General features: G+C 46.1%; 1 protein-coding gene across 1 annotated transcript in view; it reads right to left on the reverse strand.

Moving 5' to 3' along the window:
- Positions 1-5775, reverse strand: part of GRIA2 (glutamate ionotropic receptor AMPA type subunit 2) — a 104248-nt gene extending 98473 nt beyond the window's left edge. Inside the window, 2 exon segments of the mRNA XM_029076656.2 lie at positions 4130-4270; positions 4920-5775. Coding sequence (XP_028932489.1) covers positions 4130-4270; positions 4920-5007 — 229 coding nt within the window. The 5' untranslated portion in view covers positions 5008-5775.
- Between the last annotated feature and the right edge of the window lie 12017 nt (positions 5776-17792).

Below are 17792 nucleotides of genomic sequence, written 5' to 3' on the forward strand. Positions count from 1 at the left end.
CGTGTGCAGGTGAGAAACAGATCTTTGAAGGAGGACAATACAGGTATTTTTTTTTTTCTTTTTCTACAACATCTCCACCTGGTGGTTTGATAAAGAAATTAGAGTTTGGAAATTGGGTTTTCTCGGTCAAATCTTCACAATGCAGTTGTTTCAAAAGATGTCATTTTTCACTTAAAAGCATTGTAATTTGATTGTATATATTTGAGGGAAAACTATGCCTTATTTATTTAACTGTTCCTTTTATTGAAACTTATTGAAAGAAGAACTCGAGAATCATCTTAAGTACTGATACCTTATTCTCGAGTAGGGTGGTTATCTCCCAGATACAAGTCCTTGCCGATATTTATTCTTTTTGCCATTGACGGAATCTTACATTTTAAAAATCATCTTTTTTTCAAAATTTCTGTCTCTCCTTTAGACCCTTCTCTTTAAAAAATGCAAAACAGTTTTGATAACGATAGCATTCAGTTCAAACATGTGAAGATACATAAATTTTCATTTATTGTTTCTACATGTTTCTACATGTAATTGTCTTTATCATGTAGCGGGGGCAGTGGCATGATATTGTAAGATATTGCTCTTCTAAAAATTCTCTCCCAAAATATGCTCATATTACTAATATTTCATTCCTTAGAGACCTCTAGAAAATGACAAATTCTGAATGCCAACTGATAATCACCAAACAGTAACAAGGTAGGAAAAATATTTCAAAGATTAAAAGAGGGATTGAAAAGTGAATGACTCATAAGAGAATTGTTCACTTACTCTAAATTCTACTGAGACATTTATGGACTCAAATGCCAAGTTAATCAGAAAATGTCTGTTTTCATGCAGTGGAATGCCTACATTGGCATTTAATAATCATACATTGTAAAGAATAAAAAAGGAATCTTCAGCCCATGTCCTGTTGGGAGAGAACAATACAATTGCCTGATTTTTTTCTAGGGTATATGTGGAAAGAAACCAAGGAAAAGCCTGGCCGGTTAAATGACACAGGCAGGATGAAATAGCATGATGTGTATGCAGCAAGTGTCCTTGTTTTATCCAAAACTCTGAATAATAACTTAGTTGAAATTTTACGGCCCTAATCCATTCTTTTGATCTCGTAAAATCTTTATGTCAGTCATTACTGCCTGAATGAGAAAATCCTACTTTTCCATCATAGTGTCAAATTAGCAATGCCATGAAAATTATCTTTGTTCACTGAAAATACAGTGAAAAATCTCCATTCCTTAATGGTGTGTGAACTTAATCCCGAAGAATTTATCTGTAAAAAAAGGTTAGGTGGTATATTAGATGAATATTTGATTGATATATTTTCCGTATGTCAGGTGAACTGATAAATTCTTAAATTTCCTAGAGGAGGATGACATTCCATCATGCTGGCTGTGGTAGTTCCACACTGTTTCAGAGGCAAGAACTCAGGAACCCAGAGTAGACAGACTCAGAACAAGAGACAAAACAGTGGCTGGGAATGCTTATTAAATGATTTAGGCAAGATCAAAAGGATAAAAATATTCTTTGTTCCACTTCAATATTTTCTGCTTACACTTTACCTGCTACTATCCCTAATGTTTTAAAGCAGTCTCCCAGTCTTATGTAGCTCCTCTCTTACAAAGAGCTCAAAAGGTTTTCCAAGCCATTATTTAAATTTGCTCTTCTTGACAATATTATCACCCTCCCCATTTTACTGATGAGGGCACCGAAATATACTAGACCCTGTAAATGCTCCACTGCACATGGACAATCAGTGGTAGTGGCAGGAATAGAACCCAGGCATAGATTAAACTCACTGTATTATCCTGTTTCTCCCTTTGGTTGATTCGTCGAACTAAATGTCTTTGTCACTTTGGTACAATCGGTAATTTCACCCAAATGTATGACACTTGCAAAAACTCTTTTTCAATCCTTCAGTAACCACCTTTAGCCTGTGAGATTGGCATGGATTAAGGGCTTCACCAATGTTTTCCCACAAAAGAAGAGATAAAATGTGCACAATTTCCCTTTCAGAGTTACTCCTTGAAAATAAATAAGAGAGCAGGGTCACGCACCATCTAAATTAAGAATGGACTACTCTGGCAAACTACTTGATATATGGCATCCAAGAGCATGCCATAGAATGGCCATCTCTTGCCTTTGGACCTAGCTGAACATCAAGTCTCGGGATTGAGGATTAGCCAAAATGCTCTGAACAAAAATGGTAAACCCCGTGTTTAATCTTTGACCCCACCCTTATTTAGAACCTGGGTTTTCTTGGATTCATCCATATTTGAAACAGTTAATATATTAAAAATGTTTATCAGGTCTACTACTGAGGAGTAAATTCCCTTCACCCAATTTCATCCTTGAGTGACAGTGGCCAGCTCTTTGAAATATTTATTGCCAGTGAAATCTAGGTCTTCCTCAGCCATTTTCCAAGTAGTTTTCTGGTAAGCCTGGCAGATTTCTTTTCCATTTTTCTGCGGCGAGACAATGTTACCCGCCGGCTAACTCCCCAGATTCATAACCCGGAATGAGAAAGGCTCGCCACCAAGAGATAATGGAACTTTGAAACAGGCCCTTATCTGTTTGAGCATACAAAGCTGCAGTTGAAAATTGCCCTGACAATGATACCCGAGTTTTCTAGTTTCTCTGAGGATTGACGATCTTGCCCCTTACAGCCTAAAGTTTGGAGACAATCTCTCCCTCCTTCATGTTACAAAAAGTACCACCTTCCTCAATCTCTTTCATTTTCTTCACCTACTAATACTGAAGGGAATTCTGTTTTGGCTGCCGCTGTACTGGGGCCCATTTTTTCCATCAAAGGTCAAGGTTTCATCCTCCCCTGCTGACGATTTCCAAATGAGACGATGACGCTCAAGTCTGTTCAAACGACCTTAAATTATTGATCACCAGATCGAGGCTAAACGCAGGGAAAGAGGATTTCAATCGGTTTCCTCGCCTAGATGTTTGTAAAACGAGGGGCCTCTTTTCAGGTCTGTCTGAAGTGGCACTGATTGCAATTATTATTATTATCCAAGATCCCTTTAGACTTGTGAGCCCATTGTTGGGTAGGGATTGTCTCTGTTGCGGAATTGTACTCTCCAAGCACTTAGTACAGTGCTCTGCACACAGTAAGCGCTCAACAAATACGATTGATTGAATGAATAAATGGTCATTTTCCGCTAGGGCCCTGGGTCCTCCGGTGAAACCTACCGAATTGTCAGATCCCAATGAATGACAGCAAGGATAGCGGCCGGCAGAAAAATCCCAAACGGTGCCCCTGGTCAGGAAATGATGAAACAGTGGAAGGGCAGTGGAATAACGGGGCACGTTCAGGGATCCAGCAAAGAGGCTGGAGTTTTGCCAAGGGAGATTGTCTCTCTCCGTCTCTCTCAGATTTTTTTTCTCTCTCTCTGCGATTCTCTCTTTCTCTTTCTCTCTGAGATTCTCTTTCTGAGATTCTCTCTGAGATTCTCTCTCTCTCTCTCTCTCTCTCTCTCTCTTTTTCTCAGATTCTCTCTCTCTCTCTCTCTCTCTGAGATTCTCTCCCTCTTTCTCTCCCTCTTTTTCTACCGTTTCGTCCGCAAACCCGGGTAGTTTGGCACTTCTGCCTGTCTATTGGGAGCCAAGAGGGGGCTCCCCAGCGGCTCTGGGATTATTGGGGAAGAAGGAGAAGCCTAATATGGAGAATCGCAAAGGGAAAATGGCTGATCGTCGGCGTTCCGGCCGTTTTAACTCAGCCGGATTCCCTTGCTCTCGGTTTTTCCTTGCATTTCGTTGGACATTTCGTTCGCTGAGAATACGGTCTGGCTCCGGGAGCCGGATCCCAAGCCGGACGAGCGACTGATGCCTGGATCGGTCCAGCGGGGCAGAGGGTCTCCATGGCAACGGGGCAAAACGGCCGGTCTCCAAGGCATCGTCCCCGGGATGGATGGAGCACCGGTCCCGGCCTGTTGACCGCTTCCTCCCCTTACCCCCATGTGTGTTCACTCCCTCCTTTCTCCTCCCCACCACCACCCGTCGCCATGAGGGTCCCAGAAATTCACGCCATCTCCCCCATCCCTCCCGAACCCCAGTCATCACTCCCACCTCTCTCTCTCTCTCTCCCCCCCTCCCTATTTGAAGGACATGAATATTCATTACTCACAAGCATTGGTGACGGCGAAGCTGTTGGCTACCTCCAGATTGTCGATGTGGGGCGTCAGCCTAAACTCCGAAGTGGAAAACTGAACCATCCCTACCCGAAATGCACTGTATTCCTGATCGGCACCCCTTGGAAACAAACCCCCTGCAAAGAATAAGCACATCAAAGAAGAGAACATGTCAGTAGGTGGGGAGGGAAGGGGCAGACCGAGGTTGGGGGATCATCAGGAGGGCACCCCTCGGGCGGTTCGAGCTAACAGGAGGAATAAAGGCATGGTGAGTCGGGGGCGGTGGGGCTCGCGGCTTCGAAATGAAGAAAAAGGGTCGTACGATCTGGCAGGACCCCAGAGGCAAGAAGCTAGCTCAAGACCTTGCTTGGCTCCCTCTGCCTCTTTTCAAGCAACAGCGTTCCCATCCAACCCTCCTACAGCGCCCGAATAAATAGAAGACGGTAGTGCAGGCAGAATTAACGGTAAATTTCCAGGGGCAGAGAGAAAGACAGAAAAAACAAATCTCTATTCTATTGTGTCAGATGCCTAGGGTTTTCTTCATGATATATTCTATGGGGGCAAATGCCGAGGGCTTTCTCCATGATATATTCTATGGGGGCAGATGTCTAGGGTTTGCTCCATGATACAGTCTATGGGGGAAATGCATACCCTGGATATCTAAAATCTAGAATGTAGGAAAATCTATATGAGGCTACACGAAACGCTTTCATGGATTCATTTTACACTGTCGCCAGGAAATTGAGCCCAATTAAGAAGACTATAGCAATCCCCACCTTTACCTACCTATCTGTATGCTGTTAGAGGAAACTCCGAAAATCAGTCCCCAAAAAACAGGAAAAAGGAAGACAGAAATCTGCATAATCTTTTGCATTTCCAAGGAAAGTAGAGCATCCGCAAAATATTCCGCTTCCTTCTCCCTTTTCTTCGCTCGTTTTTCGGCAGCAAATTAGATCCTCTTCATAGTGGGAGCGATGATAGCACCAAGCCCCCTAAAAACGTCGAAGTGGAGGCAGAAGAACCCTGTTCGTAGGTACAAGCCGGTGACTGCTGCTGGTCTGATCCTTGTCCCGTCTCCAGAAGTGGGGGGGTGGGGAAAAAAAGGGGGGGAGGGGGGAGGAATGGTCGAATGCAGTTTTCGACGGTGCTGCTGGGGTCCCGGGGCTCAGTCCATCGGGTACAGTCCCATGCACTCACCCACGCTTGCCTTCTCTCTCGCTCTCTCTTCTTCCCTCTCTCTAGCTCTCTCTCACCACGTACACACACAGACACAGACACACACACACACACACACACACACACACACACAAGTGACAGCAAGAGGCAGGCAAATCCCGGGCGCGCGTGCGCGACTCGCCCAAACCGGTGGGAGCGCGCTTCCACCTCCTTCTCCTCCTCCTCTTCCTCCTCCTCCCTTCTTCCTCCTCTCCTCCTCCCGGTCACGGCCGTGCAGCCCTAGAGCTAGGTTAACACTCCCCTCTCGCTATAGCGCGCTTCCACCACCTCCTCCTCCTCCTCCTCCCTTTTCACCCTCGTCTTCCTCCTCCTCCTCCTCCCGGTCAACCCCTTGCAGCCCTAGAACGAGGTGAACGCTCCCCTCTCGCTATAGCGCGCTTCCTCCTCCTCCTGCTCCTCCTCCTCCCTTTCCTCCCTTCTCCTCCTCCTCCTCCTCCTCTTTCCTTCCTTCCCCTCCTCTTCCCTTTCCTCCCTCCTCCTCTTCCTCCTCCTCGTCCCGGTCACCCCCGTGCAGCCCTAGAGCGAAGTGAACGCTGCCCTCTCGCTATAGCGCGCTTCCTCCTCCTCCTGCTCCTCCTCCTCCTTTTCCTCCCTTCTCCTCCTCCTCCTCTTCCCTTTCCTCCCTCCTCCTCCTCGTCCCGGTCACCCCCTTGCAGCCCTAGAGCGAGGTTAACGGTCGCCTCTAGCTCTAGCGCACTTCCTCCTCCTCCTGCTCCTCCTCCTCTTCCCTTGTCCTCCTCCTCCTCCCAGTCACTCCCGTGCAGCCCTAGAGCGAGGTTAACGCTCCCCTCTCGCTATAGCGCGCTTCCTCCTCCTCCTGCTCCTCCTCCTCCTCTTCCCTTTCCTCCCTCCTCCTCCTCTTCCTCCTCTTCCCGGTCCCCCCCGGGTAGCCCTAAAGCGAGGTTAACGTTCCCCTCTCGCTGTAGCGCGCTTCCTCTTCCTCCTGCTCCTCCTCCTCTTCCCTTCCTCCTCCTCCTCCTCTTCCCTTTCCTCCTTCCACCACCTCCTCCTCCTCCCAGTCACTCCCGTGCAGCCCTAGAGCGAGGTTAACGCTCCCCTCTCGCTATAGAGCGCTCCCTCCTCCTCCTCCTCCTCCTCCTTCTTCCTTTCCTCCCTTCTCCTCCTCCTCCTCCTCCTCTTCCCTTTCTTCCCTCCTCCTCCTCTTCCTCCTCTTCCCGGTCCCCCCCGGCAGCCCTAGAGCGAGGTTAACGCTCCCCTCTCGCTATAGCGCGCTTCCTCCTCCTCCTGCTCCTCCTGCTCCTCCTGCTCCTCCTCCTTCTCCCGTCCCTCCCTTCTCCTCCTCCTCCTTTCTCCTCCTCCTCCTCCTCCTCCTCCTCTTCCCTTTCCTCCCTCCTCCTCCTCCTCTTCCCCGTCCCCCCCGGGCAGCCCTAGAGCGAGGTTAACGCTCCCGTCTCGCTATAGCGCGCTTCCTCCTCCTCCTGCTCCTCCTCCTTCTCCCTTTCCTGCCTTCTCCTCCTCCTCCTCCTCCTCCTCCTCCTCCTCCTCTCCCTCCTCCTCCTCGTCCCGGTCCCCCCCGCCCCCCCGGCGTGGAGCCCTAGAGCGAGGTTAACGGTGCCCTCCGGCTCTAGCGCTGCGCTGGCTGCGCCAAGTGGGGCGTTGCGCTAAAGGCGGAGGCGCGGGCGGTTCAGCACCGCGGACAGCGCCGCGCCTGCGCACACGGCGGCCGACCCCTTCCCCTCCTCTTCCCCGCCTCCTCAGCCTTTAACCCGGGAGAATCAGAACGATCATCAGCATCATCACGTTTCTATCTCTTAAGCGCTCCCTGTAGGCAGAGCACTGTCCTAAGCGCTGGGGTTAGGTACATCGCCTCGATTCTATTTATTCGCTCTCGTTTTCCTGAGCTGTTCTTCCCCTTGCTTCTATTGATTTATCCCTCTATTTAGAGAAGCACCGTGGCTCGGTAGAAAGAGTCATGGGTTAATGTTAATGTTGGTATTTGTTAAGCGCTTACTATGTGCCCAGCACTGTTCTAAGCGCTGGGGTAGACACAGGGGAATCAGGTTGTCCCACGTGGGGCTCACAGTCTTCATCCCCATTTTACAGAAGAGGGAACTGAGGCACCGAGAAGTTTCTCAGCTCTGCCACCTGTCAGCTGTATGACTTTGGGCAAGACTTCTCGGTGCCTCAGTTCCCTCATCTGTAAGATGGGCATTAAAAGGGTGAGCCTCAAGTGGGACAACCTGATTCCCCTGTATCTACCCCAGGGCTTAGAACAGTGCTCGGCACATAGTAAGCGCTTAACAAATACCGACATTATCCTTATTTATTGCCACTGTTCTTGTCTGTCCGTCTCCCCCCTTTAGACTGTAAGCCCGTCGAAGGGCAGGGACTGTCTCTATCTGTTACCGGTTTGTACGTTCCAAGCGTTTAGTACATAGTAAGCGCTCAATAAATACTATTGAATGAATGAATGAATACAAGGTCATCAGGTTGTCCCACGTGAGGCTCCCAGTCTTCATCCCCATTTTCCAGATGAGGTCACTGAGGCCCCGAGAAGTGAAGTGACTTGTCCAGTCACACCGCTGACAAGTGGCACAGTCGGGATTCGAACCCAGGACCTCTGACTCCCAACCCCGGGCTCTTTCCGCTGAGCCACGATGCTTCCCGTTACAGAGCGCGGAATCGCGGCCTCCTTGGCTCCTAAACGACAATTCTCTCCCTGCGAAAGAAAACCCAACTTCCACACCCGTATAGGCTTCATTCATTCGGTTTAAGAGTCAGAGGTCCTGGGTTCTAATTCCGGCTCCTCCACCTGTCAGCTGTGTGACTTCGGGCAAGTCACTTCACTTCTCTGGGCCTCAGTGACCTCATCTGTAAAATGGTGATGAAGACTTTGAGCCTCACGTGGGACAACCTGATTACTCTGTATCTACCCCAGCGCTTAGCACGGTGCTCAGCACATAGTAAGCGTTTAAATACCAACATTATTATTATTGTTATTATTCAGTGCTTTACAAATACCGACATTATTATTAGTATTCATTCAGTCGTATTTATTGAGCGCTTACTGTGAAGAAGCACAGAGAATTAGTGGAAAGAGCCCGGGTTTGGGATTCGGAGGTCGTGGGTTCTAATCCCGGCTCCGCCACTTATCTGCTTTGTGACCTTGGGCAAGCCACTTCACTTTTCTGGGCCTTAGTTCCCTCAACGGTAAAATGGGGATGAAGACTGTGAGCCCCACTTGGGACAACCAGCTTATCTTAGAGAGGGAGCGTGGCTCAGTGGAAACAGCCCGGGCTTGGGAGTCAGAGGTCATGGGTTTAAATCCCGACCCTGCCGCTTGTCAGCTGTGTGACTCTGGGCAAGTCACTTCACCTCTCTGGGCCTCAGTGACCTCATCTGTAAAACGGGCATGAAGACTGTGAGTCTCCCGTGGGACAACCTGATCACCTTGTATCCTCCCCAGCGCCTTAGAACAGTGCTTTGCATATAGTAAGCGCTTAACAAATACTATCATCATCATTATTATTATTACTGTGTGCAGAGCACCGTACTAAGCGCTGGGAATGTACAATTCGGCAATTCATTCATTCGATCGTATTTATTGAGCGCTTAATAGGTGCAGAGCACTGTACTAAGCGCTTAGGAGGAAAAACTGACTTTTCCCATCCAAGACCCAACACGCTCGGGCAGGGGGCAGGCCGGCTCCGTCTCTAAATTCTCTGTCCCCTCACTTCATTTCTCTGTCCCTCAGTTCCCTCATCTGTAAAATGGGGATGAAGACTGGGAGCCTCACGTGGGACAACCTCATCACCTTGTATAATAATAATGTTGGTATTTGTTAAACGCTTACTCTGCGCAGACCACTGTTCTAAGCGCTGGGGTATAGAGGGTAATCAGGTTGTCGCACGTGAGGCGCACAGTCTTCATCCCCATTTTCCAGATGAGGTAACTGAGGCCCAGAGAAGGGAAGTGACTTGCCCGCAGTCACACAGCTGCCAAGTGGCAGAGCCGGGATTCGAAGCCATGTATCCCTCCCCAGTGCTTAGAACAGTGCTTTGCACATAGTAGGCGCTTAACAAATAGCACCATTATCATTATTACCCTTCCTCCGCCCTCTCTTTGCGGATCCTGTGGATGGTCCCCTGAAGGATGAGCCGCGTTCTTCCGAAACCTTACTGCTGCCCGGCAGAGACCGCATTTATTGCGGGGGGTGGGGGGCGAGGGGGTCTTTCCTTGCGTGAAATCGGGCAGATGGGGGACCAGGGACTGGTAAAGCAGGGTGGCTCAGTGGTTTGGGAGTCAGAGGTCATGTGTTCGAATCCCGCCTCTGCCACTTGTCGGCTCTGTGTCTGTGGACAAGTCACTGAACTTCTCTGTGCCTCAGTTCCCTCACCTGTCACATGGGGATGAAGACTGGGAGCCCCACGTGGGACAACCTGATGACCCTGTATCTCCCCCAGCGCTTAGAACAGTGCTCTGCCCATAGTAAGCGCTTAACAAATACCAACATTATTATTATGAGAGAAGCAGCATGGCTCAGTGGAAAGAGCACGGGCTTTGGAGTCAGAGGTCATGGGTTCGAATCCCGGCTCCACCACTTGTCAGCTGTGTGACTGTGGGCAAGTCACTTAACTTCTCTGGGCCTCAGTTACCTCATCTGCAAAATGGGGATTAAAACTGTGAGCCCCACGTGGGACAACCTGATTCCCTGGTGTCTACCCCAGCGCTTAGAACAGTGCTTTGCACATAGTAAGCGCTTAACAAATACCAACATTATCATTATTATTATTATTAAAGGAGGACAACTGCGGGACTCCCGTCCAGTATAGTGTCGTTCGAGGGGACTGGAGAACCGCCCACGGGAGTGGCTGGAGGGAAGGGATGGACTCTTACTTGTTTTGTTCTGTTTGACTTTGCTGTCTGTCACCCCCTTCTAGAATGTGAGACCGTTGTTGGGCAGGGATTGTCTCTATCTGTTGCTCAATTGCACATCCCAAGCGCTTAGTACAGTGCTCTGCACACAGTAAGCGCTCAATAAATACCACTGAATGAATGAATGACTAAATAATCGGGGACCACCCCCCCTCGAGATTCAGAAGGGATGTCGAGGGTGAAACTGTGAGCCCGTTATTGGGCAGGGATTGTCTCTATCTGTTGCCGAACTGTACACTTCAAGCGCTTAGAACAGTGCTCTGCACGTAGTAAGCGCTCACTAAATAGTACTGAATGAAACCTCTCCCAGCTCTTTGGGAAGCTGGAGAAATTGACGTTTAGAACTCGTCTCTTTTCTTGCTTGGGAATCGCGCGTTCGCTATTCATTTCCGGAGATCAGTATCCTTGCTAGGTTTAAGAAAGACCCACTTTTTTCAATTGAAGGTTAATAAAAGAAATCCGAGGGGGATTTGAATTTGGGGTAAGCGGCCTGAGGCTGAGAGCTTCGGTGACGGAGTTAAAATGTGATTGGAAGTTTTGGTGAGTGAGATTACGAAAGTCAAAAGAGGGCCGTTGGTTCACCATCTAGAAAATGATCTGTCAAATATTCATATTAGAATTGAGCCGGTCTGGACATATTTGACTTTGCGCTCTCTCCTTTCAGGCCTCATTTTCCAAATAAATGAGGATTAAACAATGGAAGCCTGTGTATATGGCTATGATTCTATTTATCTTGATGGTATTGATGCCTACTTGTTTTGTTTTCTGTCTCCCCCTTTAAGAGTGGGAGCCCCTTGTCTCTATCTATTGCCGATTTGCAGTCTCCAAGCGCTTAGTACAGTGCTCTGCACACGGTAAGCGCTCAATAGATACGATTGAATGAATGAGTGAAAGACCGGAGGGTAAATATGATAGAAATGTAAAAAAGATGGGAAGATTAGAACACAATTTAATACGAAGAGGGGTGGATATTCAAATAAAAAAAAGATTAACTCATTCTAATATTCCATATAAGATTGGGGTATATTAGACTGCCCCACTGTTGCAAACACAAAGACACTGCCTGAGTTGGGTATGAATTCTCTTCTCCCAAGATAAATGGGGGAAAAATAAGAATCGAGGTCAAACGTGACTAGGACTGAAACATCACGGTCTTTAAATAGACCCGTTCGATTATGTTAAAAATAAATAAAAACTCGGGACAAAATCACTAATGCTAAGTGAAATATTGGCGTGCTAATGAAAGATTGACATCACTCCCAATTTTAAAGTTCTTAAATGTTTAATATTGTTGAAATTACAGTGTAACTTTCCAGTACTATTAAGCATATGGTATATTCATACTTGGCAACGTTCCACTATTATTTTATCATCATCCTGTTATAGAGATAAAAGTCATTTCAAAATAAAGATTTTGCATAGAAGATTCTACATACGGTGTAGTATCGGATAATGCCAAGCCAAGTGTAAAATGATTATTTTTTTGCGAGAATACACAAACCCAGGAAAAGCAAGGACTTGAAAAAGCAAGCAAAAAACCCAATCTACCAGTGATATTATTTTAAAAAAAAAAATTGCCAACTCAGACCTAAGAAATATAACCATCAGATTGAATAGGTTCCAAATTGAAGACACAATGATTCATTTTTAAAAAATCTTATTGAATAAAAATAAGAAATCAAAAGCTTCCTCCAGATAGGGAAAAAAATATGTATTTCTAGATCAGACAACGTCCAAACAAAGCCTTTCAAAGATCCCGAGTATTTTAGTTTGCTCCCTCTGCTGGTTCAGCTGTCACAGTTATAGATTAAGCCCGCACTGAAATATTTTCGGAGCAAAGATGGTGTGAAAGGAGGAAGTACTGAACTCCAGCTTTAAAATCTTCATTGAGCCCAAAGAGAACAGAATTATGTTTACCATGAAAGTTGGAAAAACGGCTCTCAATTAATTGCTAATTTTAAAAAAACCGTATTGAATGAAAAGCGTGATTGCACACGGTATGCTTGTGGAAGAAATGAACGTTTTAAATAAGAAACAATATCCTGCTTGCTCTGCGTGGGGCTAGAATTCTCAATTATATGTTCCTTTACTCCTAAATCTTTCGTGTTCATCATTATCAGTAATATTTATTGAGTGCCCACTGTGTGCAAAACACTGTATTAAGCACTACCCTCTAGAGGTTTGCACACTAATTATTTACTAATCGTGTGAGCAGGAGGAAGAAAATCGTATAAGGGATAGGAGTTCAACTGCTGAAGAGCGAGATAACTGAATCGATAATTGAATATATACATAATTCAACTGAATACACATACATCCCAATCCCTGCTGTGCCATTCAGTCGTATTTCAATCGTATTTGTTGAGCGCTTACTGTGTGCAGAGCACTGTACTAAGGGCTTGACACCTTTGCACTGGGATTTGCACCCTTTACTCGTCAATCCTTCATCTCACGCCACTTGTGTACATGTCTGTAATTCATTTATATTAACATACATGTGCCTCTCTAGAATGTAAGTTCACTATTGGCAGGGAACGTGAGCCCATGTGGGACAGGAATTGTGTTTGATCTGATTAACTTGCATCTATCTGAGCACTTAAAACAGTACTCAGCACATAGTAAGCACTGAACAAATACCATTAAAAAAAATCCAACCTTTTCAAATATGCCTTTGAATTTTTACAGCTACTAGAAAATGAACAGCTAGGTTACTGAGAAGCAAAGTAAAACTATTAATGTTTGGTGATAAATGAATCTTGTTGGTTCTGTCTTTAAGGGAGTTAGAATAGAAGCATAGGCTAGATTTCACAGTTTACATCCTGAAATTTAGGATTTAAGTCACCTTGAGTTGAGACTGGTAATCCTCCAAACTAAAGCATCAAATCATAGTTGATTAAAATACTGAATATACATGCAAAACTTCTCTTCTTACCACCCAAACCTTCTCCTCTTTCCCATCACTTTAGATAGAACCACTTCCTCCCTAGATCACAAGTTCATCATAATAATAATAATGACATTTGTTAAGTGTTTACTATGTGCTAAGCACTGTTCTATGCACTGGGAGGGCACAAGGTAATCAGGTTGTCCCACATGGGGCTTACAGTCTTAATCCCCATTTTCCAGATGAGGCAACTGAGACCCAGAGAAATGAAGTAACTTGCCCAGTCACCCAGCTGACAAGTGGCAGAGCCGGGATTAGAACCCACGACCTCTGACTCCCAGGCCCGGGCTCTTTCCACTGAGTCATGCTGATGTTATTCTTAGACTGTAAGCTTGTTATGGGCAGATAACATGTCTGCAAATTCTGTTGTGTTGTACTCTTCCAGGAGCTTAGTATAGTGTTCTGCACATAGTAAGTACTCAATAAATACCACAGATCGATTCATTCACATTTGAGGAGTTGGGAGGAAGCTCATGGAGGCTTGGTCCAATTGAACAACGGTCTGTGAGTATTAATAAATAAATAATTGTGGTATTTGTTAAGTGCTTACTATGTGCCAAGCGCTGGGGTAGATACAAGCAAATCGGATTGGACACAGTCCCTTTCCCATGTGGGGCTCACAGTCTAAATCCCCATTTTAATAATAATAATGTTGGTATTTGTTAAGCGCTTACTATGTGCCGAGCACTGTTCTAAGCGCTGGGGTAGACACAGGGGAATCAGGTTGTCCCACGTGGGGCTCACAGTCTTAATCCCCATTTTACAGATGAGGGAACTGAGGCACCGAGAAGTGAAGTGACTTGCCCAAAGTCACACAGCTGGCAAGTGGCAGAGCTGGGGTTCGAACCCATGACCTCTGACTCCACAGCCCGTGCTCTTTCCAGTGAGCCACGCTGCTTCTCTATTTTAGAGATGAGGTAACTGAGGCCCAGAGAAGTTAAATGACTTGCCCAAGGTCGCAAAGCAGACAAGTGCCAGAATTAGAACCCATGCCCGTGGTCTATCTAGTGTGAGTCTTCTGATTCAGCTTCACTCGCCCTCTTCTTCCCTTCGCCCGGTATCTGTCAGTATCCTGAGCTTTTAGGGCTTACAATAAGAGAATAGATAGATCTCTTCTCTGTACATACCTTTAAATTACACAGGATAAACTATTTATTTATATTAATGTCTGTCTCCTCTTCTAGGCTGTGAGCTCATTATGGACAGAGATTATATCTGCTAATTCTGTTGTACTGTATTCTCCCAAATGCTTGGTGCAGTGCTCTGCACATAGTAACTGATGAGTAAATACCATTGATTGGTTGATTGACATTCAACTTTGATGCTATGACAGTGGCCAACGGGAGGAGGATTATATTGAGCTCCTTGGAGAGCCTTAATTTGGAGTGGGACAAAAACCACCTTGAAATCACTGAAATCTTGAAATCTTGAAATAGCTTGAAATCACTGCTATGAAGCATTTTACAAGGAAAGAGTGCTTCTCCTCCAAGAAGGGTGTTTCGGCCTGCATTCATCTTAAGTGAATGACAGTGATTAGACTGTGAGCCCATCACTGGGCAGGGATTGTCTCTATCTGTTGCCGAATTGTACATTCCAAGCGCTTAGTACAGTGCTCTGCACACAGTAAGCGCTCAATAAATACTATTGAATGAATGAATTTGGCCTGATAGATGTTATTTCAGTTTCATGTTGGTAGACATCATCCCTGCCCACAAGGATCTAGAAGGGGAGACAGATATTAGCATAAATTACACAAAGGGGAAATGGCAGAGGGTAAGAGTATATCCATAAGTGCTGTGTTGCTGAGGTGAATATCAAGTCCTTAAGGGGTATAGATCCAAGTGCATGAGCAACACAGATGGGAGGACAAGGTGGGGAAATGAGGGCTTAGTCAGGGAAGGCCTCTTGGAGGAGTTGAGACTTTTACCATTCAGGCGTCCAATAAGGAAGGAAGCATGTCAACTGTCGTTTCCCTCAGTGTCTGACGTTAAACAATTTAAGCTATCAAAGATGCTCCTGTGACTAATGTGCCCGCAGAAAACCAGCAGTGAGAATTCAAGCAGCACTTCTAAATTAGGAACAAGTGCTTAATCAAGGATGGACAGTTACTTCTGGATCTAATTTTAGATCTGTTGGACAAATTCTACTGTCATTAAAACATGTAACACAAGTAAATATGTTTACTGTTGGTAACTAAGGAGAGTGCCACAGAAATCTGCAGGTGGAACCTGCTGATTAAGCAGGACTGGCTACTGAGAAGGGGCGGTCACAGCTATTTTCTCCAAATTCCAGCGGTCAGCCTGTGGACTGTAGGGCCGTTAACTGAAACTTAAGTATTTCTGGTACTTTGCGTACCAAATATGAGACCCTTTGCTTATGTTCATTCATTCAATAGTATTTATTGAGCGCTTATTATGTGCAGAGCACTGTACTAAGCGCTTGGAATGAACAAGTCGGCAATAGAGACAGTCCCTGCCGTTTGACGGGCTTACAGTCTAATCGGGGGAGACAGACAGACAAGAACAATGGCAATAAATAGAGTCAAGGGGAAAAACATCTCATAAAAACAATGGCAACTAAATAGAATCAAGAATAGAATAGAATGGAATTACAGAATAGATTAGAATTATGTGCACCCTCCGGTCTAGAACTCCCTCCCTCTTCATATTCAACAAAGCACCTCTCTTCCCCATCATCAAAGCCCTACTAAAACTAATCGTCCCCCCTTTTCCCTTTGATACTCACCCATCACCAGACCTGCAGCACTCACGTATATTTCCTTATACTCTGCTGGCTTCCCTATTCCACTGTACTCTCCCAAGTGTTTGTGTAGTACTCTGCACACAGTATGTATTAAATGACTGATTGATCAATTCATTGAGCCTTAAGTTGGTGATGGCAAGCTACTGGGCTGCAGTAGCATGAAACAGTAAGAGAATCCTTACCTTGTCTTTAAATAACTGTAAGCTCTAGGGCCTTGATGTTGAAACTGGCTGTTAGATCCCCCAAACTTAGAAGAACAATCGCTGGCTTGGGACATGAAGAAGCTACTGAAGTAATATAGTTCCTTCTCTCAACAGTTTCACATATCCACTTACCATCCCGCTGCTTTATTCTCTGGCTCGTGTGAGGGTGGGAAAGGGGGGAAGAGATAGGAACTGACTAGGAATTGGTAGAACTCCCCAGGACGGTTATCCACTTCTAATGCCAGAAGTCCAGGAGAACCAAGAAGCTGTTAGGAGCTGAACTAGACAAGTGAAATGCAGGACTAGAGCAACAGTTGATGGCATAAAGCAATCAATGGTAGAACAGATCCACTGGGGGAAGATTTGGATGACCGTTAGGTGTTCTAATGAGCTTGAAGAGCTTTAACCTGATGAGAGTTAAGAGAAATGAAGGAAAAAATGGTGGCTGAAAGAAGAGGAGGACTTCTCTGGAGCTACAAAACTGCGCTTGCAGCATGGTCTAATGGATAGAACATAGGCCTGGGAACTAGAAGGAGCTGGGTTCTAATTTTGGGTCTGCTGCTTGTCTGCTGTGTGACTTTGGGCAGGTCACTGAACTTCTCTGTGCCCCAGTTACCTCATCTGTAAAATGGGGATTAAGATTGTGAGTCCTATGTGGGCCAGGGACTGTGCTCAATCTGATTAACCTGTATCTATCCCAGTTCTTAGGAGAGTGCCTGGCACATCCTACAGCACTTAACGAATTTTAAAAAACAAACAAAAACCCTCACTTTCGTTTTTGGAAACAACAATGAGAGTCTGTTTCCAAGCTATGCTTTTGGACCTTCCCTATTTAGCCAACTCCAGCACTTACGCTAATGACACTTCTTAACACCCATGTAACAGTCAGTTAATACAATTTATACAGTGCTTACTGTGTGCAGAGCACTGTACAGAGCACTGTACAGAGGAGGAAGGGAGGTCAGCCTTCTCTCTGACCTCCCTTCCTCCTCTCTCACCCCGCTCCAGTCTATTCTTCACTCCGCTGCCCGGCTCATCTTCCTGCAGAAACGATCTGGGCATGTCACTCCCCTTCTTAAACAACTCCAGTGGTTGCCTATCAACCTCTGCTCCAAACAAAAACTCCTCACTCTAGGCTTCAAGGCTCTACATCACCTTGCCCCTTCCTACCTCTCCTCTCTTCTCTCTTTCTACCACCCACCCCGCACGCTCTGCTCCTCCACCGCCCACCTCCTCACCATCCCTTGGTCTCGCCTATCCGGCTGTCGACCCCCAGGCCACGTCCTCCCGCAGTCCTGGAACACCCTCCCTCCTCACCTCCGCCAAACTGATTCTCTTCCCCTCTTCAAAACCCTACTTAAAACTCACCTCCTCCAAGAGGCCTTCCCAGACTGAGCTCCTCTTCTCCCTCTACTCCCTCTGCCACCCCCCTTTACCTCTCCGCAGCTAAACCCCCTTTTTCCCCTTTTCCCTCTGCTCCTCCACCTCTCCCTTCCCATCCCCACAGCACTGTACTCGTCTGCTCAACTGTATATATTTCCATTACCCTATTTATTTTGTTAATGAATTGTACATCGCCTTGATTCTATTTAGTTGCCATTGTTTTTAGACTGTAAG

This window comes from Ornithorhynchus anatinus, chromosome 12 (genome assembly GCF_004115215.2).
Source record: "Ornithorhynchus anatinus isolate Pmale09 chromosome 12, mOrnAna1.pri.v4, whole genome shotgun sequence".
NCBI lineage: Eukaryota > Metazoa > Chordata > Mammalia > Monotremata > Ornithorhynchidae > Ornithorhynchus > Ornithorhynchus anatinus.